The sequence below is a fragment of the Molothrus aeneus genome, chromosome 15 (genome assembly GCF_037042795.1).
Source record: "Molothrus aeneus isolate 106 chromosome 15, BPBGC_Maene_1.0, whole genome shotgun sequence".
NCBI lineage: Eukaryota > Metazoa > Chordata > Aves > Passeriformes > Icteridae > Molothrus > Molothrus aeneus.
This window is the reverse complement of record NC_089660.1, coordinates 8046141-8072976: the sequence shown is the minus strand read 5'-3', so window position 1 is coordinate 8072976 and position 26836 is coordinate 8046141. Positions and strand designations below refer to the sequence as shown.

Below are 26836 nucleotides of genomic sequence, written 5' to 3'. Positions count from 1 at the left end.
CTTCCCCAGGGAGGATCACAGGGGTCCAGGGGAAGTGAAAACTGCAAATATCCCTGGAATTCCCTTCCAATCCTCCTCTCTTGAGCTCCATGGAACACATAAAACTCAATAGGTGTTTCTGTAATTTCTGGGTGCTCAAGGGGAACCAGGCCAGGACATGAGGTGGCAAAGACAAGCAGGGAGTTTTCCTAACACACCCATTCAGGAAAAAAAAGAAGGGGAAAAAAAAAAAAAAAAAGAAAAAAGGGCATCAACCACAGGAAGGAGAAGGCTAAGGAAAGCCAATACACCCCTTCCAGAGCAACAGGCAGTGCAGGGCTCACTGCATCAATTCAAAAAGTAGGAGCAGAGCTGGAAGATCTCTCTCCATGCCATGGAGAATTTACAGTGCTTTTTAGCAACCCCTTACACCAAGTTCTTGCTTGGGAGTGGCTGCCTGATGAGCTGCTGAGCCCCTCAGAGCTGGAGCACTGTGGCCATCCATTGATGAGGGGCAGGGCAGCCAGCCAGGAGGCTGAGGTTTGGGGTCTGGCCAGAACAAGGGCTCCCTCCTCCTGCACATCCAGCAGGACAGCTCTGCACCCATGGAAACATTTTTGGATATGGGCAAATGAGGATCTATCTCAACACCTGAGGCTCTTTCACCTGTGTCCCCTCTTAGAGTTCTAAGTGGGACAAACCCCAAAGCCTTCACTCACTTTGCAGTCCAGTGAACTCTTAAATAAGAGCATGAATACAACCATGAAAGGGCTCAAGTGTTTCATCCCTATAAACATTAAGGGAGATTATTGCTCAGGCTTTTAAGTTTTAGGGCTGAATCCCTCAAAAGCTATTACTAATGAAGAAAGAGAGGAGGGAAAAAGTGAAAAAAGCAGCTTAAAACAGGCAAGGAAAATCACGGAAAATGCTGGAGAGGACCACAGAGCACAGATTAGAAAAGAACAAAAATCAAGGAGCAGTGGAGTTACCGGGTACCCATCGCGTCCTGACTGCCCCTGTGGGGGGAACAAGGGACATGAGTCAGTCAGTGCACCTGGAGCAGCTTGAGATCACAGAGCATGGCAGGACACGGGGCCATCAGCTCTCCAGCCAGCTCTAAACTAAACTCTGGGGTAACTTTCCTATCAGAGGGCTCACACCTACAGTGAATTTTCCCTGATTTCCCTGGATTGTGATCCCCTGCCCCCCTTTGGCTACTTACCAGGGTTTTGCCAACATCCCTGCTGCCAGTGCCCAGCCCCTGCTGGCCCTGGAGCCACAGACATGCATGGCACACACTGGGTCCTGGCCATAAAGCTGCCCTGGGATGGGGGTGCCAGGAGGAAAGAAAACACCCCAGTGCTGGGGGGAGGTCGTGGAGGCTGAGGCAGCAGCCAGGACAGCAATCACTGAGCTTCAAGCTCCTGCTCCAGCACTTGATTCTGTGAAGATTTACCCCTCTACATCCATTGACTTCCTTGCAGGATGCACTCTCCCAGCTCACATCTAAACTTTGCATTATTTGCAGTGGAGCAGAAAGCACAGCTGATGCTGTGGGGAATGACCCTACTGCAGGGCTTAGCAGCAGCTGCAGGATCAGCAGAACAAAACACAGCCCAGTCAGGGTATTTCACCTTCCTTGCTCTGCTCAGGGGATTCCCAGAGGTGTTTACAGCCTGAGGGGCTGCTGACCATGCCCTGAGCTACAGCAGACCCAGGGCAAGACCCAGGAAGGAGCTAGTGGGAATCAGCTGGCACACCAACAGGCAATGAGGGGACTGCCTGTGCAGCAATGTCACCTGCTGCACAAACACAGGTGATCTCAGTGTGCTGTGGGTGCAGAACTGGAGTCAGGCTTTGCTCATGGCATGGGACAGCTCCAGCAGCCCCTCCACACCACTCACAGGGGTTCTCCCTTCCCCTAAGCACCCCTGCAGCTGTAATGCCTCCTGCAGCACTCCTGGTTCATCCAGAACCAACACTGACTCCAGCAACTGCCTGTTTAACCACTTACAGCTTGGGATAAAGGGTACAGGGAGCTTTATGGAGAGGTAAGGCAGGGAGCACACACAGATAAATAGGAAACACTTGGAACACCCTGCCCTCGCTTGCTGGTGAGTTCCCCAGCCAGCACATTAGCACATAAAGTGTTTGCTAATATCTGTGACTGTAAATGCTCAATTACAGTCTATGGTAAGCCTATATTTCAATTGCAGAAATTTCCTACCCAGCATGTGATTTTAATACTCTCCAAAACAGAGGTTTTATAGTATATCTGAGCAGAATACCCCTTACTCACAGACAGGACAATCAATCATCCATGAGCCACAAATCCTGTACCACAAATTCTAATAATTTTATATGCATAACTAACTTATGACAGCCAAAAGAATAAAATACCAGAACAACTGCTACTAGGGAACAACAGAATTGGGGATACAGTTAGAGCAGTGTAATGCTGTACATGTAAGAAGTAATCAATTCCTTCTGGCCTAAATCAAGAAACAGAAGAAACTAATAAATGCAGTACTGTTAAAATAAAATAATATTGTGGTTCTGTGGGTTCTAGGACTTATTTTATATTATGCTTAAAGAAGTCTCTGGCAAAGGCCATTTATGCTAAAAAGCAGGATTAAAAAAACCAAAACCAACCGACCAACCCCACCCAACCCAAAAATTAACTAACCCAGGAGTTGTCTTTCAAAGAAGGGCAAGGGGAGAGGAAAGGAAAAAAAGGTCTTGTTTGTGTTAAATATCCCCTGTGCTCCATTTGCAATTCAATAGTGCCGTGGGAACCAGGAAATGAAACCAACTAGAGACAAAGAAAAATTAATAGTGCACCATATGTTGCCTGTGCTGGATGGCCATAATAAACGTGAGCAGACAGCACACGTGAGGCAGCACCAGCCCTGGCTGCCTGTGGGCTCAGAGGAGCCTCTGAGCACGACCAAACAGCCACACAAACCCATTCCCAACTGGCCAAAGTTCTTCAGTCAGTGGAGACTGTGCCTTAAAGGTGTATTTGGGGAGTTTTAAACAGGCAGTATCCCACTATCCTCTTTATTTGAAATCCCAAATAATTGTTTTGCTCAACCCCCTCTTAAGTATTTAGGTTAAAAAATTATCTTGAAATAGAAGCAAAAATTCAAAGGGCTGAAAACTCTTCACTAAACCCACAGGCAGTGCTGCCAGTCCCAGGAGAACCAAAGCCATGGTGCTGGGACAGCCCCCAGTCCTTGTCACCAAAACAGAACTGGGAATTTATTAGCCCAGGAATAGTTGCCAAATTTATTTTCCCTAAAATAAGCCCTTTCAACCCAGTGAGGCTCTACAGGAAGAGAACAACAAGAAACGCCTCTGCTAGTGCAAGGACAGACAAGGAAATGTGGCTGCAAACAGCCTGAACCCCTCCTCCTCCTCCTCCTCCTCCTTTGGGGGAAGAAAGGTAGAAAACCAGGAGCACCTAATACCCATAATTTATTTTTAAAGCAACCCTCAGCAACTGGGAGGGCACAAATAAAACATAAATTCTCACTCCAAAACCAGCAGGAGAACAACAGATTTGGATGTGGTGGCACAGCCAAAGGCACGTCTGAACATTTGAAAGGAGGAGTTGACACATTTTCAACTATTACCCCTTCAAACAACTATTTCCCCATAAATTTTCTGGTTGCATTGGTAGGAATGCTCATTATTCTACCCAAGACTTCAAAGAAAGAAGCAAGCAAGCTATGGTTTTCCCTCTAGCCCCCTTGTGAGGAAACCAAACCCATATTAAATGCTGGAAACACAATAGATAAGAAAAGCAAGACAGAGCTTTAGAATCAATAAACCCAGTAACATGTTAAATATTAGTACAGCACTCTTTCTGTTAAATAGAGGCAGACTAAAGAGCTCTTTAAAGGGAAAACTCCTTTTTACTGAATATTTTCTGAGTTTAAAATTAGTGGAAGTCCCTTGGAGCCGCAAGTTAAACATTTAAAATTCCCCCCACAATTTGTCTACAATCAGGAAAATAAAAAAAATCCAGCAGCATCTGGTACTGATTTTGTTCCCAGACACACCTCCACCAAAAAATGCTGTGCTTTTGCAAGGACACTGAAAGGCAGGGGAAGGGGAAGCCTTAACTTTGTTGATCCAACAGTAAAGTCCACGATACTTACTGCAGGTCCTGGAAAACAAAAGAAAAACAAAGAAACAAAAAAGTCAATTACAAAGAAAAAGTGCAATCTGATAAAGCAACAGAAAGCAGGAACCAACACCAGAATGATTTAGGACTCTTCAGTCCAATTCCATGTGATGACTTTGCAGATACACTCAGCACCATCCACACCCTCCTGTTACAGCCCCATCTCACCCGTGCTGCTGGCACAGCAGCACTGACAGGGGTGTAAAACCACTTTTTTCCCCATTTTTTCACAGTATGACTCTGTTTCTTCTCCCACCACAAGGCCCTGGGCATGTCACAGGGCAGGACCCTTGTGCAGGGCATCATGGCCCTGGGCACCACCTGTGGCCAGCAGGAAGGAGACAGACGTGGCCAGAAAAATGTGCAAATTTTTATCAATAAAATCTATATTTTCACCATGGATCTTATTTATCCTTTGGGTAATGCAGGAGGAGCAAGATATAAGCTCACAAAAGCCAGAGGAGCAGTGTGGTAGGGACCTGACAAGGGCAGTGCTGCTGCTTCCACAGACCTCAAATGTTTCTGTCGGATGTGCCCCCCTCTCCCTGACCTCCAAACATGTCACAAAACCCCAGAGCCCTGTGCCACCCCCGTGTGCCCCTGCTCCTGTTCCCTGTGCCACCCCCGTGTGCCCCTGCTCCTGTTCCCTGTGCCACCCCCATGTGCCCCTGCTCCTGTTCCCTGTGCCACCCCCATATCCCCCTGCTCCTGTTCCCTGTGCCACCCCCGTGTGCCCCTGCTCCTGTTCCCTGTGCCACCCCCATATCCCCCTGCTCCTGTTCCCTGTGCCACCCCCGTGTGCCCCTGCTCCTGTTCCCTGTGCCACCCCCATGTGCCCCTGCTCCTGTTCCCTGTGCCACCCCCATGTGCCCCTGCTCCTGTTCCCTGTGCCACCCCCGTGTGCCCCTGCTCCTGTTCCCTGTGCCACCCCCATGTGCCCCTGCTCCTGTTCCCTGTGCCACCCCCATATCCCCCTGCTCCTGTTCCCTGTGCCACCCCCGTGTGCCCCTGCTCCTGTTCCCTGTGCCAACCCTGTGTGCCCCTGCTCCTGTTCCCTGTGCCACCCCCATATCCCCCTGCTCCTGTTCCCTGTGCCACCCCCGTGTGCCCCTGCTCCTGTTCCCTGTGCCACCCCCATGTGCCCCTGCTCCTGTTCCCTGTGCCACCCCCATGTGCCCCTGCTCCTGTTCCCTGTGCCACCCCCGTGTGCCCCTGCTCCTGTTCCCTGTGTCCCTGCTCAGTGCCTCAGCTCCAGGGAAATTCCCATCTCACCCATGTCAGGCTTTGGGGGCCAGGGGCACAGTCCGAGGCTGCCTCTAACAGCAGTAGGAAAAGGAACATTCCCCCAAATCCCCCAGCAGGGCAGGGTGCTCACCACAGCCACAGCAATTTCTGCAGTTTTCCCACTGCTTGCTCAAGCTGGTGCTGCGCTGATGTGAGCACTGAGCCCTAATCCAAAGCAATCCATGTTGCACTCCTGTTCATGAGGCAGCCTATAGCTCTGTCTGGGATTTATTCATGCTCTGACTCTTGCCTGATCAAAACCAGAAACTAGAAACACAATTAGAAAAGGGAAAAAAAAGTAGAAAAGCTTAAAATGGAGGCAAAAAAAAAAAAAAGCTTTGTTCATCTATGTTATTCAATAATATTATTCAAGAAACATATTTCAAGTCAATGCCTTTTCAAGGATTTAAAAATTAATTTTAAAATTAAAAACATCGCTGAGTTGAATTAAATAAAAACCAAACAAGCCTAAGAATGAGGGGTGGCAAGAAGCAATGGCTGGCAGTGCACCAAGAACCATCCCACTGACCTGTGTCTGTCACCTGGAGGGGGTCAGGGCCACACAGCCACACCTGGGGCAGGGACAGCCTCCAGGCCAGGAGCACAGGGGCTCAACTTGCTCTCCTTGGTTTAATTTCTTCTGAATACAGAAGCCAGTGGCTCTATGCCAATTTATTAACTGAGAATCATAAACCTGATTTATTAACTCACTTACACCAGGCTACCCACAAGCGCCCTTTTGTGGAAAAGTCAAGACTTAAGTCTCAAAGAAGTGTGCAGGAAATTATTTTAATATGGGATTTCAATCATGTACCAATTATAATCTCTTTGGAATTTGTTGCCTACTTTCCTTTTCTCAGCTACTGGTTTTTTCTCCCCAACATGTGCAGGCAAGTGCTCTTTTAAAGTGTTTCCTCCTCCCAAATTCAGGAATCAGTCAAATGGGAGGGTCTGTAAATGCACTTCTGGATGTTCTCCAGCCTCACCAGAGGAGCTACACCAATCTTTCACTGTGCTGTTGGCTAATTAAGGCTAAATAAATCTTCATTAAGGCATAAAGTTAAACCTATTGAACTGATCTTCTCTCCTCCTAAGAACAATATAACTTTCTGGTTTGCAGAATGTGTTTTTCAACAGCCCAGCCACCATGCACTTGTTTCTTATGGAAAAAAAGTCAAATATTTTTGCAATTCAACAATAAATAAAGAAGCTGATCTTGTACCCAGGGGCTGCCCCTCATCCAGCCATCTCATCATTGTGGGCACATTGCACAAGATTTATGCTCTTTTCAAAGAAATTTGCCAGAATTTACTGCTAATAATTTTGATTGGCGATAATCAGTTTGAGAGGCTGCAAGGGAGAATGAAACAACTTGGAAATTCTTCTTACAATAAATAAAAGTTAGAAACAGCCTTTGTGTATTGAAAACTACATGACAAATTAACTTGGGGCTGATTCCCGAAGGAAGAGGAGAAAGACAAAAATATCCTGCAAATGCAGAGATTTTGGTCTATGATTGATTCACCCGAACAGGGAGGATGCTGCTGTAACCAGGAGTGAACACCTTGTGCTCAAGCATGCAAGGGCATTCAGATATTTGGAAACACAAAAAGATTCCTTAAGAACATGCACAGCTGTGCTAGCAGGAGGTGAAAATCAAACTCATTAAAAATTAATGACCCAGATTTCCTGATTGACCAGCATGGATGTTATTTTGTATATCCTAAGCCCGAGTGGGTCACAGCAGCATCATCCCCAGCAGTACACAAACATATGGGAAATGACAGGTCACAGTCATTTATTTCCAAGTATTTTTTCAGCTTGGAAATTTTGGGATAAGATGATATTTCTGTTAAATCTGCAAGTCATTTATCATGCAAGCTCTCCTGCCATGAGAGGAGAGAGCCAGGCAGGGGAAACAAAACCACACAGACATTTCCAACAGCTCAGGAAGAGTCAGAGGGAACTTTGCTGCAACCCTAAAGGGCAAATAGCCCATCCCCAAGAGAGCAAACATGCATTTGTGGCCACCTGAAGATGTAAAAAAAATATAGTAAAAAAAAAAATCTATATTGATACATGGCTATGTGTATTTCAACACAAGCACAATGTATATACATACACATAGAGCTATTAATTTGGGATACTGTAAGGCGAGTAACTGAGCCATGGGTAACAACAGGTAACAACTGCCACAGCCATAAGAAGCCACAGAATCTGGGAAAAACTTCATTTGTCACTGTGTGCTGACCTCTAACTCCCATCTGTGCCTCAGTGCTGGGGCACACAGGGAATATGCTCTCCTAGGAAGGTCTCATTACTGAGAGCCAGATTAGATTTTTCCTGAAGCTCAGCAGAAGTCCTTGAGTATGAGGTTGTCACAGGCAGTTCATAGTGAGAAATAGGGGGAGCAATAGAAATCCCCAAATAAATACAGTTTTCTGTGTGATTTACCCACATGCAGCCCCATGTGTACTTACTGAATAACAACAACTGTATATTTGCAATTGCCTATTCAATCACAAGGCTAATGGGTTTGAAAGCATAAATCTTGATATGTAAAATATGGGATTATAAGTATATATAGGGCTGGGAGAGAAATAAGCCTTCCCTGCATAGAAATCACATTGGTTTTTTTCCTTTTAAAAAAGCTTTAGATTCCTTCTTGTTCCAAATCATGATATTTGCACAAACAGAATAGCTTTAAGAAAAAAGCTCTCCCAAACAAACAAAAAACTCCTTTGAGTTAAATCTTTGTTAGAAGTTCAAATTAAGGCAATATCTGCAGCATAATGTAAAGAAAAAGAAAAAATCATGGGTGGTGGGCAGAAGACTTCTATCTCATTGCAAAATTTCAACACATTTTCCCAAAAACTGCTTTTGAGATGAAAACATTTTGTAAACAAAACCTTTTCTGCCAGAGACAGAAATTATGCCAAGTCAGGATTTCCAATTAAATAACACTTCCAAAAAAATGCCCTCTCAGGCTCACCTGTAAAGGGAATTTTGTCCTTAAACCAGCCAATATTTATCCCCCCAGGCTGTAGCTGTGCACAGCTGATGTAAACAGCTGCTGCACAGCACCCCAGCCATCAGCTTTGGGTGTCTGTGTCCTGGGGCAGCTCTTGCTTCATGTGAGGAGAGCAGAGCCTAACTCAGAGACTTGCCAAGCTGAACATTTCATGTGGATTGTCTCCTGGTTTATTTTGAGAGATTTTGAGCTTCAGATCAGTTTTTGGATCAATTGTGAAGCCAGGGGAAGAAAGCAGAATGATATTCCAAGAGACAGGAACATCATCTCCCACCATCTAGTTGTGCAAAGCCTTTGAACCAATACTCCAACTAAGCTCCCAAATCCTGGATCCTGCTCCTCCATCCTTCAGGAACACCCCAGCATGGCTCAGTCTTTAAAACAATAAACACAGAGCCCTGTGAGGGCTGTGCATCCCTACCCCATCCTGCTCACACAGCACCAGCTGGCAGCAAGAGGGGAAGCAAAACCTCCCAGGTCCCTGGCAAAAATCCTTGTGATTTCACAAACGCTCACTCCAGCAGTTGAACTGTGTCCTCACTGGGACATATCACATTGGAAAAATAAGCTAACATGACATTAAACCTGATTTTGCCTTTGGCAAGGAAAAGGAACTGCATCTGAGATGAGCAGGCTGGCTGTCAGGGCCAATCAGGACAGCAAGTGCTGCAAAACCTTTCTTCCAACCCCACAGTGAGAGGAGGCTGAAAATCCCACATAAAATTGTATTAAAATGTGTTTTTCTTTCTATACACCACTTCCATGGGTGGGTGCACATGACTCTTCAAGGCTGTGCTTGCTTTCCAGCTGGAAAAGAAGCTGCTGATGATCATGTGCAGGAAAAAGGGTGCTGGGACCCTTGTGTCTGTCCTGGCAGGGTGGGATGGAGCTCAGGGCTTGCTGGACCAGACCAAACAGCCAAAGTGACATGGCCCAGGGAAGCTGCTGGTGTGAATTTTCTGGCCTTGTGGTAGTGGGATAAATTGGTTTTTACAAGCAGCCTCTTTTGCAGTGGTTGTGCCCAGCCCCAGGACTGCTCCTCTGCTGCAGCAGTGATCCCCACAGGGCCAGGTGATGGAGAGAGGAAATCAAATGGGTTGGATGGAGCCATTTGACTCAATTGCTCCCTGGTTTGTTCAGCTGGGCTGATGGGGGCAGAAACACTCCCCAGGCACTTGACCCTTGTGTCTGAGCTCCGGGGTGACAGGGGGACCTTTGTGCCACCACGGGGAGCTGGAGCTGCCACCAGAGAGGTGAACCCAAAGGGAGGCTGGGGTTCAGTGCAGCCCCCTCTGCCCTCCAGGGCTCCCCAGGGGGAAACTTGTTGCCTTTATGCTGCTCTACAGCAAAATAAACTACCAGCCCAGAGGCAAGGCCCAGCAGGACCCCCTGCCTGCCCTGGGCAGGTTCTGGGGGCAATGGGGGCTCACCCCATTGGTTTAACAAGTGTTTTTGAAACACGTGCAGCCAGGCTTGTCCCACATCCAAACAGTCTAAATAGTTTTTTTTTTGCCATAAATGGTTTAAAAATTAATCTTTTATGGTATGGTGCATATCTATGGAAGAGAGCAGTTGTCCCAATGTGTTTTTATGATGATGAATTCTTAGTTTAGAGAAACAGAGCTGTAGGATTAATTTTTTTTTTTCATCTGAATCCATCATGGCAGAAGAAAAAAGCAAAATTCAGTCTTGGTTTAGATCAACAAGAGGGTGTGATTAAAAGGGACAGGAGTATCTCTTAACAGTTTCTCTGCTTGTTTCTTAAAGATATACATTGAAAGTTTCAATATAATCTGAAAAGCTTTTTCAACATGACTATTTCAACAAAGGCCAAAGAAAAACACTTCCCTTGGCAGGGCTGAGCCTTCTGGCTCTTCAAGAGCCTTTGTCTGGAGGCTGTGAAGCCCTAACCAGGCAGGGTCCCTGGGGATGGACACCAGCATGCTACACAAACAAAGTTTTATTCACATTTATCAGCTGTAGCGAAGGAACAAGGGCCCAGTTTATGTGTGGTCAGGTTCTCAAACAGATATAGAAATATATATTCAAGTTATCTGGAGAAACAAACATCAGTCAGCTCAGCCAAAAGCAACACACAGCAGGATGCCTGCCCCTGTGTATCTGCAGCGGGGCAGTGCAGGCTCTGCACTGCATTCCTTGGATTGCATGGGAGCCCCAGTGTGTGCCTGTGTGCAGTGGGTGGCAGCTGCACTCTTCTCTGTTCTCCTCCACAATTACAGACATTTTAAAAAGTTGTTACTAAGGTTCGGAATCTTTTATCGTCAATAATTGATTTCTTCTTTTTTAATTTTATTTTTTTTAATCTTTTACAATGTTTGTTTTCTTGCTGGCTCTGCATCGATTCCCTGGCAGCTTTCTGCTTCATCAGAGGGATGCTCAAGTGCATTTGCAGATGTGTCACAGTACAAGGGAAATTGCTGCTTTTCAAGAGTTTTGCATGAAGCAGGGAGAAGAGATTTAAGGGCATGTGTGAGCCCAGTGTTACCTCCCAGATTTTTGTATGGACCAGAGACACATCTTGCACAGTGTTTACACAAATGCCTGCATATAAGATCAGACCTGCTGGCTGACCTCTCCAGCTGCCCTTGCTAGAATGCTGTATTCCATTGTGCTCCTTAAAGCCCTTAGGTGTTTTTTTAAAAAACCCAAGAAAATAATCAAAGCTGTCTGGTGGCTGTTCCTACAGCCTGGCTGCTGGGAAAATGAAACAAATTAACAAAGCTGGTTGGGATCCACCACCACTCCATCAGCACCTACCCCTTGGCCAGGAGTAAATCCCTGATGCTTCAGGAACTAAAATATCTGAGAAAACCCCTAATGCACTCAGGAATACCAGCAGTGGAGGAGAAGGGAAATGCCTGCCTGCCTTTCTTGTCCCTCAGTCCAGGAGTGCAGGTGCTGCTGCTGATGTGCAGCACAATCCACTCAATTTCTCTTCCTCAGAGTTAAAAAATTGTTTAAAATATTGGTGATCAGAAAATTATGCTGCCCTTTTTGAAATCCCAGTTGTGAATTTTTAATAGCAAGATGCAGCAGAGGACAGAATTCAGTCTCCTCGCTAAATGAAAATCCACTGGCTCCTGTTCATTCTGTCAGTGTCCAACAGCCTAAGAGCAGGGATATGTGATTTCATGTGCTGCTTTCTGGCACAGTGAGGCAATCCCAAGAACTGCCTGGCTCTCTGGGCACATCCCAGTCAATTTTCCCGAGAAACAGCAACACCAGCTGCATCTCTCCCTTCTCCAGCAGCACTCAGACCCAAGAGCAGAATGCAAACACCACCTCCCCCCAGCTGAAACAGGGGGAGCCCTTTCCCATTTCAGAGACAGGCACAAAGCCCCAGACCTCACCAGATACACTGAAGTGACAGGGACACAGAACTACAGCTCAAATTAAACTCCCAGCAAGGCTGCTCTGAGCTTTCAGCCAGGCTGAGGGCACACTGATGCTCAGGGGATGTGCCCAGGGCTGGTGGCTGAGGTTTGGTTATCCCTGACTCCCAAATGCAGACACCCCCACCCCATGGCTGGCAGGCAACACAGAGAACAAGCCAGTGCACACCTCCCACCCAGCATGGCTGGGGAATTCCCTGTTTCCATGCTCCATTCCCTATTTCCATGCTCCATTCCCTATTTCCCTATTTCACTGTCCCTCTTCTGTGTTGGGTGGGGCAGTGATGAGGCTGAATGCTACAAAGAGAAATGGAAGGATGGACAAAAGATACAACAGCTGTGGGTGTTTTGAGTGGAACTGGGTTTTTTTGTTTTGATTGGTTGGTTTCTTCCTTTTACGTTTTTTAAATTTGTTTTTGGTTTTTAGGGCTTTGGGAGCTGGTTTTGGTTTGGTTTTTAAAAGTTTTTGATAAAACCCTTCATGCCCAGCACACAGGGGTGAGGGAAGCCCCTGTTCCACAGCCTGTTAAATGGAGGTGGCAGGTGGCATCACCCCAAGGCTCCCACCCCCATGACACCCCCATGACACCCCCATGACACCCCCATGACACCCCCATGACACCTGTGTGTCCCTGGGACAGGTGATGCTTACCGGGTTCTCCACGCCGGCCGGGCTTCCCTCGCCTCCCCGGGGGCCCTGTGGGAGGCAGGCAGAGAGCACAGGGTTAGTGATGGCCCATGGGCAGCCAGCCCAGCACAGCATCTACCACAGGTCCTCCCCTTTGGAACCATGTCATGTCTTCCCCCCTTTCCCAAACACCAAAACAATTGCTATGCTGCACAACTTAAATCCCACTTTTCCCCCCACAACGTAATTCCAAGGCAAGCTGGGAAGCAGGTATTGCAGTTATCAGTATTGCTTACATAGTAGAGAACCCCCGATCTAACATGATCCAAAATTCTGGGAAAAATCCTTTGCTGAGCAAGCAGCATTGCTGTGCAGGCCTTGCATGCTGCAAATGCTGTTACAGACTTGCAAATCACAATATTTAAAGTATTAAAGCAATGAACATGAACCTCTTGATACTAATAATTATGTGAGTCAGAGCTGCTTCTGTGCAACTGCTGACAGCCTAGATTTAATAATACATTTTTAATTTCATATATGAAGCTTGCTGTATTCTTACCCTACTGGGCAGCAATGGCTAAGGGTTCAATAAAATGCCATAAGTGACAAAATACCCTTAATTAAGGGAAAAAAAAAAACACTCAAACAATAAACTCTGATACAGAGTACTGCTCCAGCACACACAGAGCACCCATGTCCCTGGCAAAGCCATAGCACCACGTCCTTCATGCCCTTGTGTTGCAGCCTCTCTGCTGCAGCCAGCATTCCTTGCCTGGCACATGGAAGCATCACTTCTCCCACACCATGTGCATTACCAGGCTGGGAGAAAAAGCTCCTTTTTGCAGCCTCCTGCAGCAGGTCAGCCAGCTCTGGTGGAGTATTTGCTGAGTGACAATAACATTAACAAAAGGCAAGAACTCGTTTTTTATCTGTGAAACAACGCTGCTCCCTCTCCTTTCTTCTGGAAAAGGATGATAAACAAAGACCATTAAATATTTCTGCACTCCTATCAGAATTTCCTCTGTTGCATAAACATTTCTGTGCTCAAATGTGCAACTGCATCTCCAGAATTTCAGCCACAGCCTGGAGTCCTCCTCTTTGAAGTTTGGATACACTGTCCAGCACTCCCCCTCCCCAGCCCACCACGGAGCTCCAGGGGACCCCCTGCCCTCACAGGGGCTCCAGTGGGAGCCCAAACCCCACCTGCTCCCTTGCTATGGGATTGGCAGCCTGCAGACAGAAGCCCTGGGTAGTCACAAACGATTGGTGGAAACATCTACTACTACTCCCTGAGTAACTTGCTCACAAGTTTCTACAGGGGATACAAAAAAATCTCCCAACGTATTTGCAGGCTCCTTGAAAGCACATTACAGCCAGGAGAAAGGTTTACTTCTTCCATCCCTGAGTCCAGCTGCTTTGGAGAGGAACCACAGCTCTGATGAAGCACCTTTTTCAACCTTGGAGACCATTGGTGACTGAGCAATTAAAGCCCCTCTACCTGCACCACCCTCTGGGCTAATTTTGGGGGTCTGACCTGCAGGCAGAGCCTGAGCCCAGCAGCTTCCAGCCTCCCTTGGAGTGCAGGGGGTGCTTTGAACACCAGCATTGCTTGATCCTTCCCTGCCTTTCCAAGGACTCCTCCTGGATCTGTTTAATCTAAATTCAGTTACCAGTAATCTAAATTCATTCTGCTTTCCCTCCTGCTGGCAGACAGCACAGGCTGCTCCCAGGGAGGAGGAAATGTCCTAATGGAGGTGTAGGAGAGGGAGGCCAAGTATCTAAGCAAGTGAGTAATGGCTTGGTATTGATGCTTTTAGGCAGCTTAGAGGAGAGTTGATATCAAAGGGTGGATGCACAAAGCTCCCACATAAAGCTTGGGTTGGAGCCATTCAACTGAGAATGTGAGAAACCTGTAAAAAACCAAAGATTCTGTATAAAAAAGGGACCTTAACACTAGGTTGGGTTTTTTTTTTTTTTCAAGTTTAAGGAATTTCTTAATACTTCACACCACATGGGAAAAATGGACACTTGCCTACACCAAGGGTAGAAATGGAAACATTCAAAGTCAGGTTGGATGGAGCTTTGACTGACCTGACCTAACTGAAGATGTCCCTGCTCATTGCAGGGGGATTGGACCAGATGGCCTTTAAAGGTCCCTTCCAACCCAAACCATTTTGTGATCTTATAATTCTTTCCCTACAGTCTTCCAGGAAATCTGTAAAGTGGGTGCAGCTCATGGAATTACAAATATATTCTAGAGATATTGCTTGTGGCAAGTGAGATAAACCAAAATTGGGAGAGGAAAAATTTAAAAACCATTTTCATCTGTTTTACTTGCTGTTTCTATCTGAAAGCAATTTGATTTAAAAAAAAAAAAAAGCAGTGTTTTGGAAATCACATCTAGAATCCTGCTGCTATTCAGTAGCTGTGTTAGGAAATGCTTCTGAGGAGAAAAAAAATTTGGTGGGAATTAAAAGGAACAATATCAAACCCAGCACTTACTTTGGGCAAGAGTTAAGGTCAATTCTGTGGTGCAGGTGGGGGTGAGCAGGACAGAGACCTCCCAGCTCCCACAGAGAGGGCAGCACAGAGGAGCAGCCCAGGAGTCCCTAATGCCATCCACAACCCCAAACTCTGCACATGTCTGTGCTCAGAACAATTGGAAATTATCATTGTAGTAATCTCTAGCTTGTTCTGGGCTCTCAGCTTTAGATACTGCTTAATGAACCAGGCATAAAGTGAATCCATATTACACCTCCTGTTTTCAACCCCTTTAAGAAGCTACAAAAGAAATTAAGGAGGCCTGGGAATTTGCTTGAAGATGAATGTTCCCTGTAAACTGTTCCCTTATGGCTCCATCTCCCAAGACCTCTCAGTCTGATGTTTGTTCAATACAATTAAGATTCATGTTGCACTAAAGTACATTGGGCAATGGCTGAGTCTTTTCTTCTAACTGTGCCAGCCCCACTGTATCAGTCCTGGGAGTCCTTTATTTACATTGTTATAAAGAGAGTTTTGGAGTGGAGAATGAATACAAAGCATAACGGTGTGTTTTTAAACAACTTGTCACATTCAAGCTAAACAGCCTTAATCCAGGGGATAATATGCAATTTCTGACAACACCATAAGTTTCCCAGTAAGATGATAGATTTAGTAACCCAAAGACAAAAAAAGAGAATGAAATATATTGCTTTGAAAATATTATGAGGATAATATTTGAAAATATTATGAGGAAGAGATGATGGATGTATCTAAAGAATAGCTCCTCAGAAACAAGGTAAAAAGTTCATAGTAAACACTCACAATTTCTGGGTAGCAGCCACTTATGTCATCTACTGTGGGCAAGCAAATGAAATATTAAAAATCAACATCACTTTATTATTCACATAAAATATTGTCAAAAGCCAAACCCATGTACTTGTCCACAGTACAGTAAATAACCTTTGTATGAACTAATTTACCCATGGCAAATTGGGCTGCTCAATGTACACCATAATCCATCAACACCAAGGAGAACAGGCACTATGTGTGTTTAATGTCTTTTTATCCCCTGTAATTAAACCAAATCTAGTCCTTGACCCATGTTCCCATGGCTGGGAGGTTGTGTTGCTGCCTCCCAGCCCTTCAGCTGGATGGATAAATTTCTGCCTGAGCAAATTACTGTTGGGCACAAGGTAAAATCAGTGTTTGTCCAGGACAAAATGAGTTTAAAGGGAGCAAGAAAGGGAGTCCAGCAAAACCTTGCTGAATACCAATGCTCTTTTAAATGTTCTGCCAGTGAAGCACATTTTTGCCAAGAACTTGTGCCCTTCCCTTAAATTTCTCGTACAAATCACCCTTTTCTGCTGAGAGCCCTTACACAGAGGCGTTCCACAAACCTGGGTCCATCTCTTCCTTCAAGCCATGTACTGCTGAGGCTCTCAGGATTTTTTTTTATGTTGATCCAAAGAAGTAGTTGAGAACAGCATTCAAGTAAAAACTTTGGCCAAGTGAAATGAAGACCTATCTCAGTGGATCTGTAAACCAGAGGGTTTTTTGCCTTGCAAGCATCACAGTGAGCTGATCATGTTGTGAAATCTCAATCATAAATATTAGGTTATTTTAGGACCTCATTTTCTAGAGGAACTCATATCTAACACATTGTGCTCTAACATGGGATTAAGTATTACACCAATTTTACACCACTCATGTGGTTGCACTTAAATGCTTTTTTTTTTTCTTTTATGAGCTTCAAATGGTTTAACTTGTTTCCCCTTCTTCCCTTTTGGCATTTTTCAAGTTGTTTTCAATATATCAGCATTTTTTTCACTTAAAAATGAATCAACCAGAAGAATGGCTTGAACAAATTGGTTGGTTCAGCCACTCTCAAGAATAGATTTTATTTTTTTTTTTCTTCATATGGCTTCACTTAGAAGGAAGGAGAACTTTGCAGCAGAGCACCATGGGGTCTGGTACTGAGCACAAGGAAGCCACGGCCCCAGCCTAGCTGGCTGTTCCTGCACAAAGGCCAATTTACTTTCTTGTTCCCTGAGGAAAAAGTTTATGGTTCATGGGCAGAAGTCAGATGCTGTGATGCTTGCTCAGCTGATACTCATCAGGTACTCGAGTCAGGCTGTGGCTCCGAGACTGCAGATCTGAGATTAAACAGTTTTGGGTCACAACACTGCATGAACCTTCCTGGCTTTGGATTCCAACAGACCCAAACACTCAAAGCAAATACCAGGTGTAGATTAGAAACACGCAGCACCTACAGTCTGCAGAAGTTTTCCAAATAAAAAAAAAAAAAAAAAGGAATATCTAGATTCATTTCAAATTTGGCCCAAGTGCCCCAAAAGCTCTCTGAAATCCTGGGCTACATTATGTGTTAGCAAAAACCACACAGAAAGCAACCTCTAGTAGTTAGATGGGGAGAGCTCCTTGCACTTCCATACCTGACCCAGTTGCTTAGACTGGGTCCTTCTTAGGAGATTCTTAGACCTTCAAAGTAATCTTCCTCATGTTGCACTGGGGAGCTGTGCTCGGTGTCCGGGTGTGCCCGGGTGTGTCCAGGTGTGCCTGAGCGTGCCCGGGTGTGCATGAGTGTGTCCGGGTGTGCATGGGTGTGCATGAGTGTGCCCGAGTGGGCCCGGGTGTGCCTGAGCGTGCCCGAGTGGGCCCGAGTGTGCCCAGGTGTGCCTGAGTGTGTCCGGGTGTGCCCAGGTGTGCCTGAGTGAGCCTGAGTGTGTCCGGGTGTGCCTGAGCACGCCCGGGTGTGCATGAGTGTGTCCGGGTGTGCCTGGGTGTGCCCAGGTGTGCCTGAGTGAGCCTGAGTGTGTCCGGGTGTGCCCGAGTGTGCCCGGGTGTGTCTGGGTGTGCCTGAGCGTGCCCGAGTGTGCCTGAGTGTGTCCGGGTGTGCCTGAGCACGCCCGGGTGTGCATGAGTGTGTCCGGGTGTGCCTGAGTGTGTCCGGGAGTGCATGAGTGTGCCCGGGTGTGCCTGAGCGTGCCCGAGTGGGCCCGAGTGTGCCCAGGTGTGCCTGAGTGTGTCCGGGTGTGCATGAGTGTGTCCGTGTGTGCCCAGGTGTGCCTGAGTGAGCCTGAGTGTGTCCGGGTGTGCCCGGGTGTGCCTGAGTGTGCCCGGGTGTGCCCGAGTGTGCCCGGGTGTGTCTGGGTGTGCCAGAGCGTGCCCGAATGTGTCCGGGTGTGCCCGAGTGTGCCCGGGTGTGCCTGAGCGTGCCCAGGTGTGCCCAGGTGTGCCTGAGTGTGCCCGGCTGTGTCCGGGAGTGCCAGAGTGTGCCTGGGTGTGCCTGAGTGTGTCCGGGTGTGACTGAGTGTGCCTGAGTGTGTCCGAGAGGGCCCGGGTGTGCCTGAGAGTGTCCGGGTGTGCCCAGGTGTGCCTGAGTGTGCCCGGGTCTGCCTGAGTGTGTGCAGGTGTGTCCGGGTGTGAATGAGTGTGCCCGAGAGTGCCTGAGTGTGTCCGGGTGTGCCTGAGTGTGTCCGGGTGTGTCCGGCTGTGCCCGAGTGTGTCCGGGTGTGCCTGAGTGTGTCCAGGCGTGCCCAGGTGTGCCCGAGTGTGCCCAGGTGTGCCTGAGTGTGTCCGGGTGTGCATGAGTGTATCCGGGTGTGCCCAGGTGTGCCTGAGTGTGTCCAGGTGTGCCCCAGTGTGCCCGGGTGTGCCTGAGTGTGTCCAGGTGTGTCCGGGTGTGCATGAGTGTGCCCGGGTGTGCCTGGGTGTGTCTGGGTGTGCCTGAGTGTGCCCAGGAGTGCCTGGGTGTGCCTGAGTGTGCCCGGGTGTGTCTGGGTGTGCCCGAGTGTGCCTGAGAGTGCCTGAGTGTGCCCGGGTGTGCCTGAGCATGCCCGAGTGTGCCTGGGTGTGCCCGAGTGTGCCTGAGTGTGCCTGGGTGTGCCTGGGTGTGCATGAGTGTGTCCGGCTGTGTCCGGGAGTGCCAGAGTGTGCCCGGATGTGCCCGGGTGTGTCCGGGCGTGCCTGAGCGTGCCCGAGTGTGCCTGAGTGTGTCTGGGTGTGCCTGAGTGTTTCCGGGTGTGTCTGGATGTGTCTGGGTGTGCCTGAGCGTGCCCGAGTGTGTCCGGGTGTGCATGAGCGTGTCCGGGTGTGCCTGAGCGTGCCCGGGTGTGTCTGGGTGTGCATGAGTGTGTCCGGGTGTGCCCAGGTGTGCCCGGGTGTGCCTGAGTGAGCCCAGGTGTGCCTGAGTGTGTCCGGGTGTGTCCGGGTGTGCCTGAGTGTGCCCGGGTGTGCCCAGATGTCCCCGAGTGTGCCCGAGTGTGTCCAGGTGTGTCCGGGTGTGCCTGAGTGTGTCCGGGTGTGTCTGGGTGTGTCTGGCTGTGTCCGGGTGTGCCTGAGTGTGTCCGGGTGTGCCCAAGTGTGCCTGAGTGTGTCCAGGTGTGCCCGGGTGTGCCCGAGTGTGCCCAGGTGTGCCTGAGTGTGTCCGAGTGTGCCCGGGTGTGCCTGACTGTGTCCAGGTGTGTCCGGGGGTGTATGAGTGTGCCCGAGTGTGCCCGAGTGTGCCTGAGTGTGCCCAGGTGTGCCTGAGTGTGTCCGGGTGTGTCTGGGTGTGCCTGAGCGTGCCCAAGTGTGCCTGGGTGTGCCTGAGTGTGCCCAGGTGTGCCTGAGTGTGTCCGAGTGTGCCCAGGTGTGCCTGGGCGTGCCCAGGTGTGCATGAGTGTGTCCGGCTGTGTCTGGGTGTGCCTGAGTGTGTCCGGGTGTGCCCGAGTGTGCCCGGGCATGCATGAGTGTGCACGGGTGTGTCCGGGTGTGCCCGGGTGTGTCCGGGTGTGACTGAGCGTACCTGGGTGTGCATGAGTGTGTCCGGGGGTGCCCGGGTGTGCCCGGGTGTGCCCGGGTGTGACTGAGCGTGCCCGGGTGTGCATGAGTGTGTCCGGGGGTGCCCAGGTGTGCCTGAGTGTGCCCGGGTGTGTCTGGGTGTGCCTGAGTGTGTCCGGGTGTGTCTGGATGTGTCTGGGTGTGCCTGAGCGTGCCCGAGTGTGCCCAGGTGTGCCCGAGTGTGCCCAGGTGTGCCCGAGTGTGTCCGAGTGTGCCCGGGTGTGCCTGACTGTGTCCAGGTGTGTCCGGGTGTGCCCTAGTGTGCCCAGGTGTGCCTGAGTGTGTCCGGGTGTGCATGAGTGTATCCGGGTGTGCCCAGGTGTGCCTGAGTGTGTCCAGGTGTACCCGAGTGTGCCCCAGTGTGTCCGGGTGTGCATGAGTGTATCCGGGTGTGCCCAGGTGTGCCTGAGTGTGTCCAGGTGTGCCCGGGTGTGTCTGGGTGTGCCTGAGCGTGCCCGGGTGTGCCTGAGTGTGTCCAGGTGTGGCTGGGTGTGTCTGGGTGTGCCTGAGTGTGTCCGGGTGTGCCCGGGTGTGCCTGAGTGTGCCCAGGAGTGCCCGGGTGTGCCCGAGTGTGCCCAGGTGTGCCCAGCTGTGCCTGAGTGTGCCCGGGTGTGTCCGGGTGTGCCTGAGCGTGCCCGAGTGTGCCTCAGTGTGCCCGGGTGTGCCTGAGTGTGTCCGGGTGTGCCCGGGTGTGCCTGAGTGTGCCCAGGAGTGCCCGGGTGTGCCCGAGTGTGCCCAGGTGGGCCTGAGTGTGCCCGGGTGGGCATGAGTGTATCCGGGTGTGCCCAGGTGTGCCTGAGTGTGTCCAGGTGTGCCTGGATGTGCCTGAGTGTGTCCGGGTGTGCATGAGTGTATCTGGGTGTGCCCAGGTGTGCCCGGGTGTGCCCGAGTGTGTCTGGGTGTGCCCGGGTGTGTCTGGGTGTGCCTGAGTGTGTCCGAGTATGCCCAGGTGTGCCTGGGCGTGCCCGGGTGTGCATGAGTGTGTCCGGCTGTGTCCGGGTGTGCCTGAGTGTGTCCGGGTGTGCCCGAGTGTGCCTGGGCGTGCCTGAGTGTGCACAGGTGTGTCCGGGTGTGCCCAGGTGTGTCCGGGTGTGACTGAGCGTGCCCGAGTGCGCCTGCCTGTGCCCAGGTGTGCCCGGGTGTGCCCTAGTGTGCCCAGGTGTGCCTGAGTGTGTCCAGGTGTGCCCGAGTGTGCCCAGGTGTGCCTGAGTGTGTCCGGGTGTGCATGAGTGTATCTGGGTGTGTCCAGGTGTGTCTGGGTGTGCCTGAGCGTGCCCGAGTGTGCCCGGGTGTGCCTGAGTGTGTCCAGGTGTGTCTGGGTGTGCCTGAGCGTGCCCGAGTGTGCCCAGGTGTGCCCGAGTGTGCCCAGGTGTGCCCGAGTGTGTCCGAGTGTGCCCGGGTGTGCCTGAGTGTGTCCAGGTGTGGCCGGGTGTGTCTGGGTGTGCCTGAGCATGCCCGAGTGTGCCTGAGCGTGCCCGGGTGTGCATGAGTGTGCCCGGGTGTGCCTGAGTGTGTCCGAGCGTGCCCAGGTGTGCATGAGTGTGTCCGGGTGTGCCCAGGTGTGCCTGAGTGTGCCTGAGAGTGCCCGGGTGTGCCCGAATGTGCCCAGGTGTGCCTGAGTGTGTCCGAGTGTGCCCAGGTGTGCCTGAGTGTGCCCGGGTGTGTCCGGGTGTGCCTGAGCGTGCCCGAGTGTGCCTGAGTGTGCCCGGGTGTGCCTGAGTGTGTCCGGGTGTGCCCGGGTGTGCCTGAGTGTGCCCAGGAGTGCCCGGGTGTATCCGGGTGTGCCCAGGTGTGCCTGAGTGTGTCCAGGTGTGCCCGGGTGTGCCTGAGTGTGTCCGGGTGTGCATGAGTGTATCTGGGTGTGCCCGGGTGTGCCCGGGTGTGCCTGAGTGTGTCTGGGTGTGCCCGGGTGTGCCCAGGTGTGCCTGAGTGTGTCCGGGTGTGCATGCGTGTATCTGGGTGTGCCCAGGTGTGCCTGAGTGTGTCCAGGTGTGCCCGGGCGTGCCTGAGTGTGTCCGGGTGTGCCCGGGTGTGTCTGGGTGTGCCTGAGTGTGCCCGGGTGTGCCTGGGTGTGCATGAGTGTGCCCGAGTGTGCCTGAGTGCGCCTGAGTGTGCCCGGGTGTACCTGGGTGTGCTCGGGTGCGCCTGCCTGTGCCCAGGTGTGCCCGGGTGTGCCCTAGTGTGCCCAGGTGTGCCTGAGTGTGTCCAGGTGTGCCCGGGTGTGTCTGGGTGTGACTGAGCGTGCCCGGGTGTGCATGAGTGTGTCCGGGTGTGCCTGAGTGTGTCCGGGTGTGCATGAGTGTGCCCGAGTGTGCCTGAGTGTGTCTGGGTGTGCCTGAGTGTGTCCGGGTGTGCCTGGGTGTGCCCGAGTGTGCCCAGGTGTGCCCGAGTGTGCCTGAGTGTGGCCGGGTGTGCCTGAGTGTGTCCGGGTGTGCATGAGTGTGCCCGAGTGTGCCTGAGTGTGTCTGGGTGTGCCTGAGTGTGTCCGGGTGTGCCTGGGTGTGCCCGAGTGTGCCCGGGTGTGCCCGAGTGTGCCCAGGTGTGCCTGAGTGTGTCCGAGTGTGCCCAGGTGTGCCTGGGCGTGCCCGGGTGTGCATGAGTGTGCCCGGCTGTGTCCGGTTGTGCCTGAGTGTGTCCGGGTGTGCCCGAGTGTGCCTGGGCGTGCATGAGTGTGCACGGGTGTGTCCGGGTGTGCCCGGGTGTGTCCGGGTGTGACTGAGCGTGCCCGGGTGTGCCTGAGTGTGTCCAGGTGTGCCCAGGTGTGCCTGAGTGTGTCCAGGTGTGCCCGGGTGTGCCTGAGTGTGTCCGGGTGTGTCTGGGTGTGCCTGAGTGTGCCCCGGTGTGCCTGAGTGTGTCTGGGTGTGCCCGGGTGTGTCTGGATGTGCCTGAGCGTTCCCGAGTGTGCCTGAGTGTATCCGGGTGGGCATGAGTGTATCCGGGTGTGCCCAGGAGTGCCTGAGTGTGTCTGGGTGTGCCTGAGTGTGTCCGGGTGTGCCTGGGTGTGCCCGAGTGTGCCCAGGTGTGCCCGAGTGTGGCCGGGTGTGCCTGAGTGTGTCCGGGTGTGCATGAGTGTGCCCGAGTGTGCCCAGGTGTGCCCGAGTGTGGCCGGGTGTGCCTGAGTGTGTCCGGGTGTGCATGAGTGTGCCCGAGTGTGCCTGAGTGTGCCCAAGTGTGCCTGAGTGTGTCCGGGCGTGCCTGAGTGTGCACAGGTGTGCCCGGGTGTGCCTGAGTGTGTCCGAGCGTGCCCAGGTGTGCATGAGTGTGTCCGGGTGTGCCCAGGTGTGCCTGAGTGTGTCCGGGTGTGCCCGGGTGTGCATGAGTGTGCCTGAGTGTGCCTGAGAGTGCCCGGGTGTGCCCGAGTGTGCCCAGGTGTGCCTGGGCGTGCCTGAGTGTGCACGGGTGTGTCCGGGTGAGACTGAGTGTGCCCGGGTGTGCATGAGTGTGTCCGGGTGTGCCCAGGTGTGCCTGAGTGTGCCCGGGTGTGCCCGAGTGTGCCTGGGCGTGCCTGAGTGTGCACAGGTGTGTCCGGGTGGGCCCAGGTGTGTCCGGGTGTGACTGAGCGTGCCCGAGTGTGCCTGAGTGTATCCGGGTGGGCATGAGTGTATCCGGGTGTGCCCAGGTGTGCCTGAGTGTGTCCAGGTGTGCCCGAGTGTGCCCAGGTGTGCCTGAGTGTGTCCGGGTGTGCCTGAGTGTGTCCAGGTGTGCCTGGATGTGCCTGGGCGTGCCCGGGTGTGCATGAGTGTGCCCGGCTGTGTCCGGTTGTGCCTGAGTGTGTCCGGGTGTGCCCGATTGTGCCTGGGCGTGCATGAGTGTGCACGGGTGTGTCCGGGTGTGCCCGGGTGTGTCCGGGTGTGACTGAGCGTGCCCGGGTGTGCCTGAGTGTGTCCAGGTGTGCCCAGGTGTGCCTGAGTGTGTCCAGGTGTGCCCGGGTGTGCCTGAGTGTGTCCGGGTGTGCCCGGGTGTGTCTGGGTGTGCCTGAGTGTGCCCCGGTGTGCCTGAGTGTGTCCGGGTGTGCATGAGTGTGCCCTAGTGTGCCTGAGTGTGTCTGGGTGTGCCTGAGTGTGTCCGGGTGTGCCGGGGTGTGCCCGAGTGTGCCCAGGTGTGCCTGAGTGTGTCCGAGTGTGCCCAGGTGTGCCTGGGCGTGCCCGGGTGTGCATGAGTGTGTCCGGGTGTGCCCGGGTGTGCCTGAGTGTGCCCAGGAGTGCCCGGGTGTGCCCAGGTGTGCCTGAGTGTGCCCGGGTGGGCATGAGTGTATCCGGGTGTGCCCAGGTGTGCCTGAGTGTGTCCGGGTGTGCATGAGTGTATCTGGGTGTGCCCGGGTGTGCCTGAGTGTGTCTGGGTGTGCCCGGGTGTGTCTGGGTGTGCCTGAGTGTGTCCGAGTATGCCCAGGTGTGCCTGGGCGTGCCCGGGTGTGCATGAGTGTGTCCGGCTGTGTCCGGGTGTGCCTGAGTGTGTCCGGGTGTGCCCGAGTGTGCCTGGGCGTGCCTGAGTGTGCACAGGTGTGTCCGGGTGTGCCCAGGTGTGTCCGGGTGTGACTGAGCGTGCCCGAGTGTGCCTGAGTGTATCCGGGTGGGCATGAGTGTATCCGGGTGTGCCCAGGTGTGCCTGAGTGTGTCCAGGTGTGCCCGAGTGTGCCCAGGTGTGCCTGAGTGTGTCCGGGTGTGCCTGAGTGTGTCCAGGTGTGCCCGGGTGTGCCTGAGTGTCTCCGGGTGTGCCTGAGTGTGTCCAGGTGTGCCCGGGTGTGTCTGGGCGTGCCTCAGCGTGCCCGAGTGTGCCTGAGTGTGCCCGGGTGTGCCTGAGTGTGCCCGAGTGTGCCTGAGTGTGTCTGGGTGTGCCTGAGTGTGTCCGGGTGTGCCTGGGTGTGCCCGAGTGTGCCCAGGTGTGCCTGGGTGTGCCCGGGTGTGCATGAGTGTGTCCAGGTGTGCCCGGGTGTGCCTGAGTGTGTCCAGGTGTGCCCGGGTGTGTCTGGGTGTGCCTGAGCGTGCCCGGGTGTGCCTGAGTGTGTCCAGGTGTGGCTGGGTGTGTCTGGGTGTGCCTGAGTGTGTCCGGGTGTGCCCGGGTGTGCCTGAGTGTGCCCAGGAGTGCCCGGGTGTGCCCGAGTGTGCCCAGGTGTGCCCAGCTGTGCCTGAGTGTGCCCGGGTGTGTCCGGGTGTGCCTGAGCGTGCCCGAGTGTGCCTCAGTGTGCCCGGGTGTGCCTGAGTGTGTCCGGGTGTGCCCGGGTGTGCCTGAGTGTGCCCAGGAGTGCCCGGGTGTGCCCGAGTGTGCCCAGGTGTGCCCAGCTGTGCCTGAGTGTGCCCGGGTGTGCCCGGGTGTGCCTGAGCGTGCCCGAGTGTGCCTCAGTGTGCCCGGGTGTGCCTGAGTGTGTCCAGGTGTGCCTGGATGTGCCTGAGTGTGTCCGGGTGTGCATGAGTGTATCTGGGTGTGCCCAGGTGTGCCCGGGTGTGCCCGAGTGTGTCTGGGTGTGCCCGGGTGTGTCTGGGTGTGCCTGAGTGTGTCCGAGTATGCCCAGGTGTGCCTGGGCGTGCCCGGGTGTGCATGAGTGTGTCCGGCTGTGTCCGGGTGTGCCTGAGTGTGTCCGGGTGTGCCCGAGTGTGCCTGGGCGTGCCTGAGTGTGCACAGGTGTGTCCGGGTGTGCCCAGGTGTGTCCGGGTGTGACTGAGCGTGCCCGAGTGCGCCTGCCTGTGCCCAGGTGTGCCCGGGTGTGCCCTAGTGTGCCCAGGTGTGCCTGAGTGTGTCCAGGTGTGCCCGAGTGTGCCCAGGTGTGCCTGAGTGTGTCCGGGTGTGCATGAGTGTATCTGGGTGTGTCCAGGTGTGTCTGGGTGTGCCTGAGCGTGCCCGAGTGTGCCCGGGTGTGCCTGAGTGTGTCCAGGTGTGTCTGGGTGTGCCTGAGCGTGCCCGAGTGTGCCCAGGTGTGCCCGAGTGTGCCCAGGTGTGCCCGAGTGTGTCCGAGTGTGCCCGGGTGTGCCTGAGTGTGTCCAGGTGTGGCCGGGTGTGTCTGGGTGTGCCTGAGCATGCCCGAGTGTGCCTGAGCGTGCCCGGGTGTGCATGAGTGTGCCCGGGTGTGCCTGAGTGTGTCCGAGCGTGCCCAGGTGTGCATGAGTGTGTCCGGGTGTGCCCAGGTGTGCCTGAGTGTGCCTGAGAGTGCCCGGGTGTGCCCGAATGTGCCCAGGTGTGCCTGAGTGTGTCCGAGTGTGCCCAGGTGTGCCTGAGTGTGCCCGGGTGTGTCCGGGTGTGCCTGAGCGTGCCCGAGTGTGCCTGAGTGTGCCCGGGTGTGCCTGAGTGTGTCCGGGTGTGCATGAGTGTGCCCGAGTGTGCCCAGGTGTGCCCGAGTGTGGCCGGGTGTGCCTGAGTGTGTCCGGGTGTGCATGAGTGTGCCCGAGTGTGCCTGAGTGTGCCCAAGTGTGCCTGAGTGTGTCCGGGCGTGCCTGAGTGTGCACAGGTGTGCCCGGGTGTGCCTGAGTGTGTCCGAGCGTGCCCAGGTGTGCATGAGTGTGTCCGGGTGTGCCCAGGTGTGCCTGAGTGTGTCCGGGTGTGCCCGGGTGTGCATGAGTGTGCCTGAGTGTGCCTGAGAGTGCCCGGGTGTGCCCGAGTGTGCCCAGGTGTGCCTGGGCGTGCCTGAGTGTGCACGGGTGTGTCCGGGTGAGACTGAGTGTGCCCGGGTGTGCATGAGTGTGTCCGGGTGTGCCCAGGTGTGCCTGAGTGTGCCCGGGTGTGCCCGAGTGTGCCTGGGCGTGCCTGAGTGTGCACAGGTGTGTCCGGGTGGGCCCAGGTGTGTCCGGGTGTGACTGAGCGTGCCCGAGTGTGCCTGAGTGTATCCGGGTGGGCATGAGTGTATCCGGGTGTGCCCAGGTGTGCCTGAGTGTGTCCAGGTGTGCCCGAGTGTGCCCAGGTGTGCCTGAGTGTGTCCGGGTGTGCCTGAGTGTGTCCAGGTGTGCCTGGATGTGCCTGGGCGTGCCCGGGTGTGCATGAGTGTGCCTGGCTGTGTCCGGTTG

The 26836-nt window shown here is 52.9% G+C and overlaps 1 protein-coding gene across 1 annotated transcript in view; it reads right to left on the bottom strand.

The window, feature by feature from the left end:
* Nucleotides 1-26836, bottom strand: part of LOC136563122 (collagen alpha-1(XXIII) chain-like) — a 184923-nt gene that overhangs the window by 34381 nt on the left and 123706 nt on the right. The window contains 3 exon segments of the mRNA XM_066560313.1: nt 969-995; nt 4143-4150; nt 12549-12593. Coding sequence (XP_066416410.1) covers nt 969-995; nt 4143-4150; nt 12549-12593 — 80 coding nt within the window.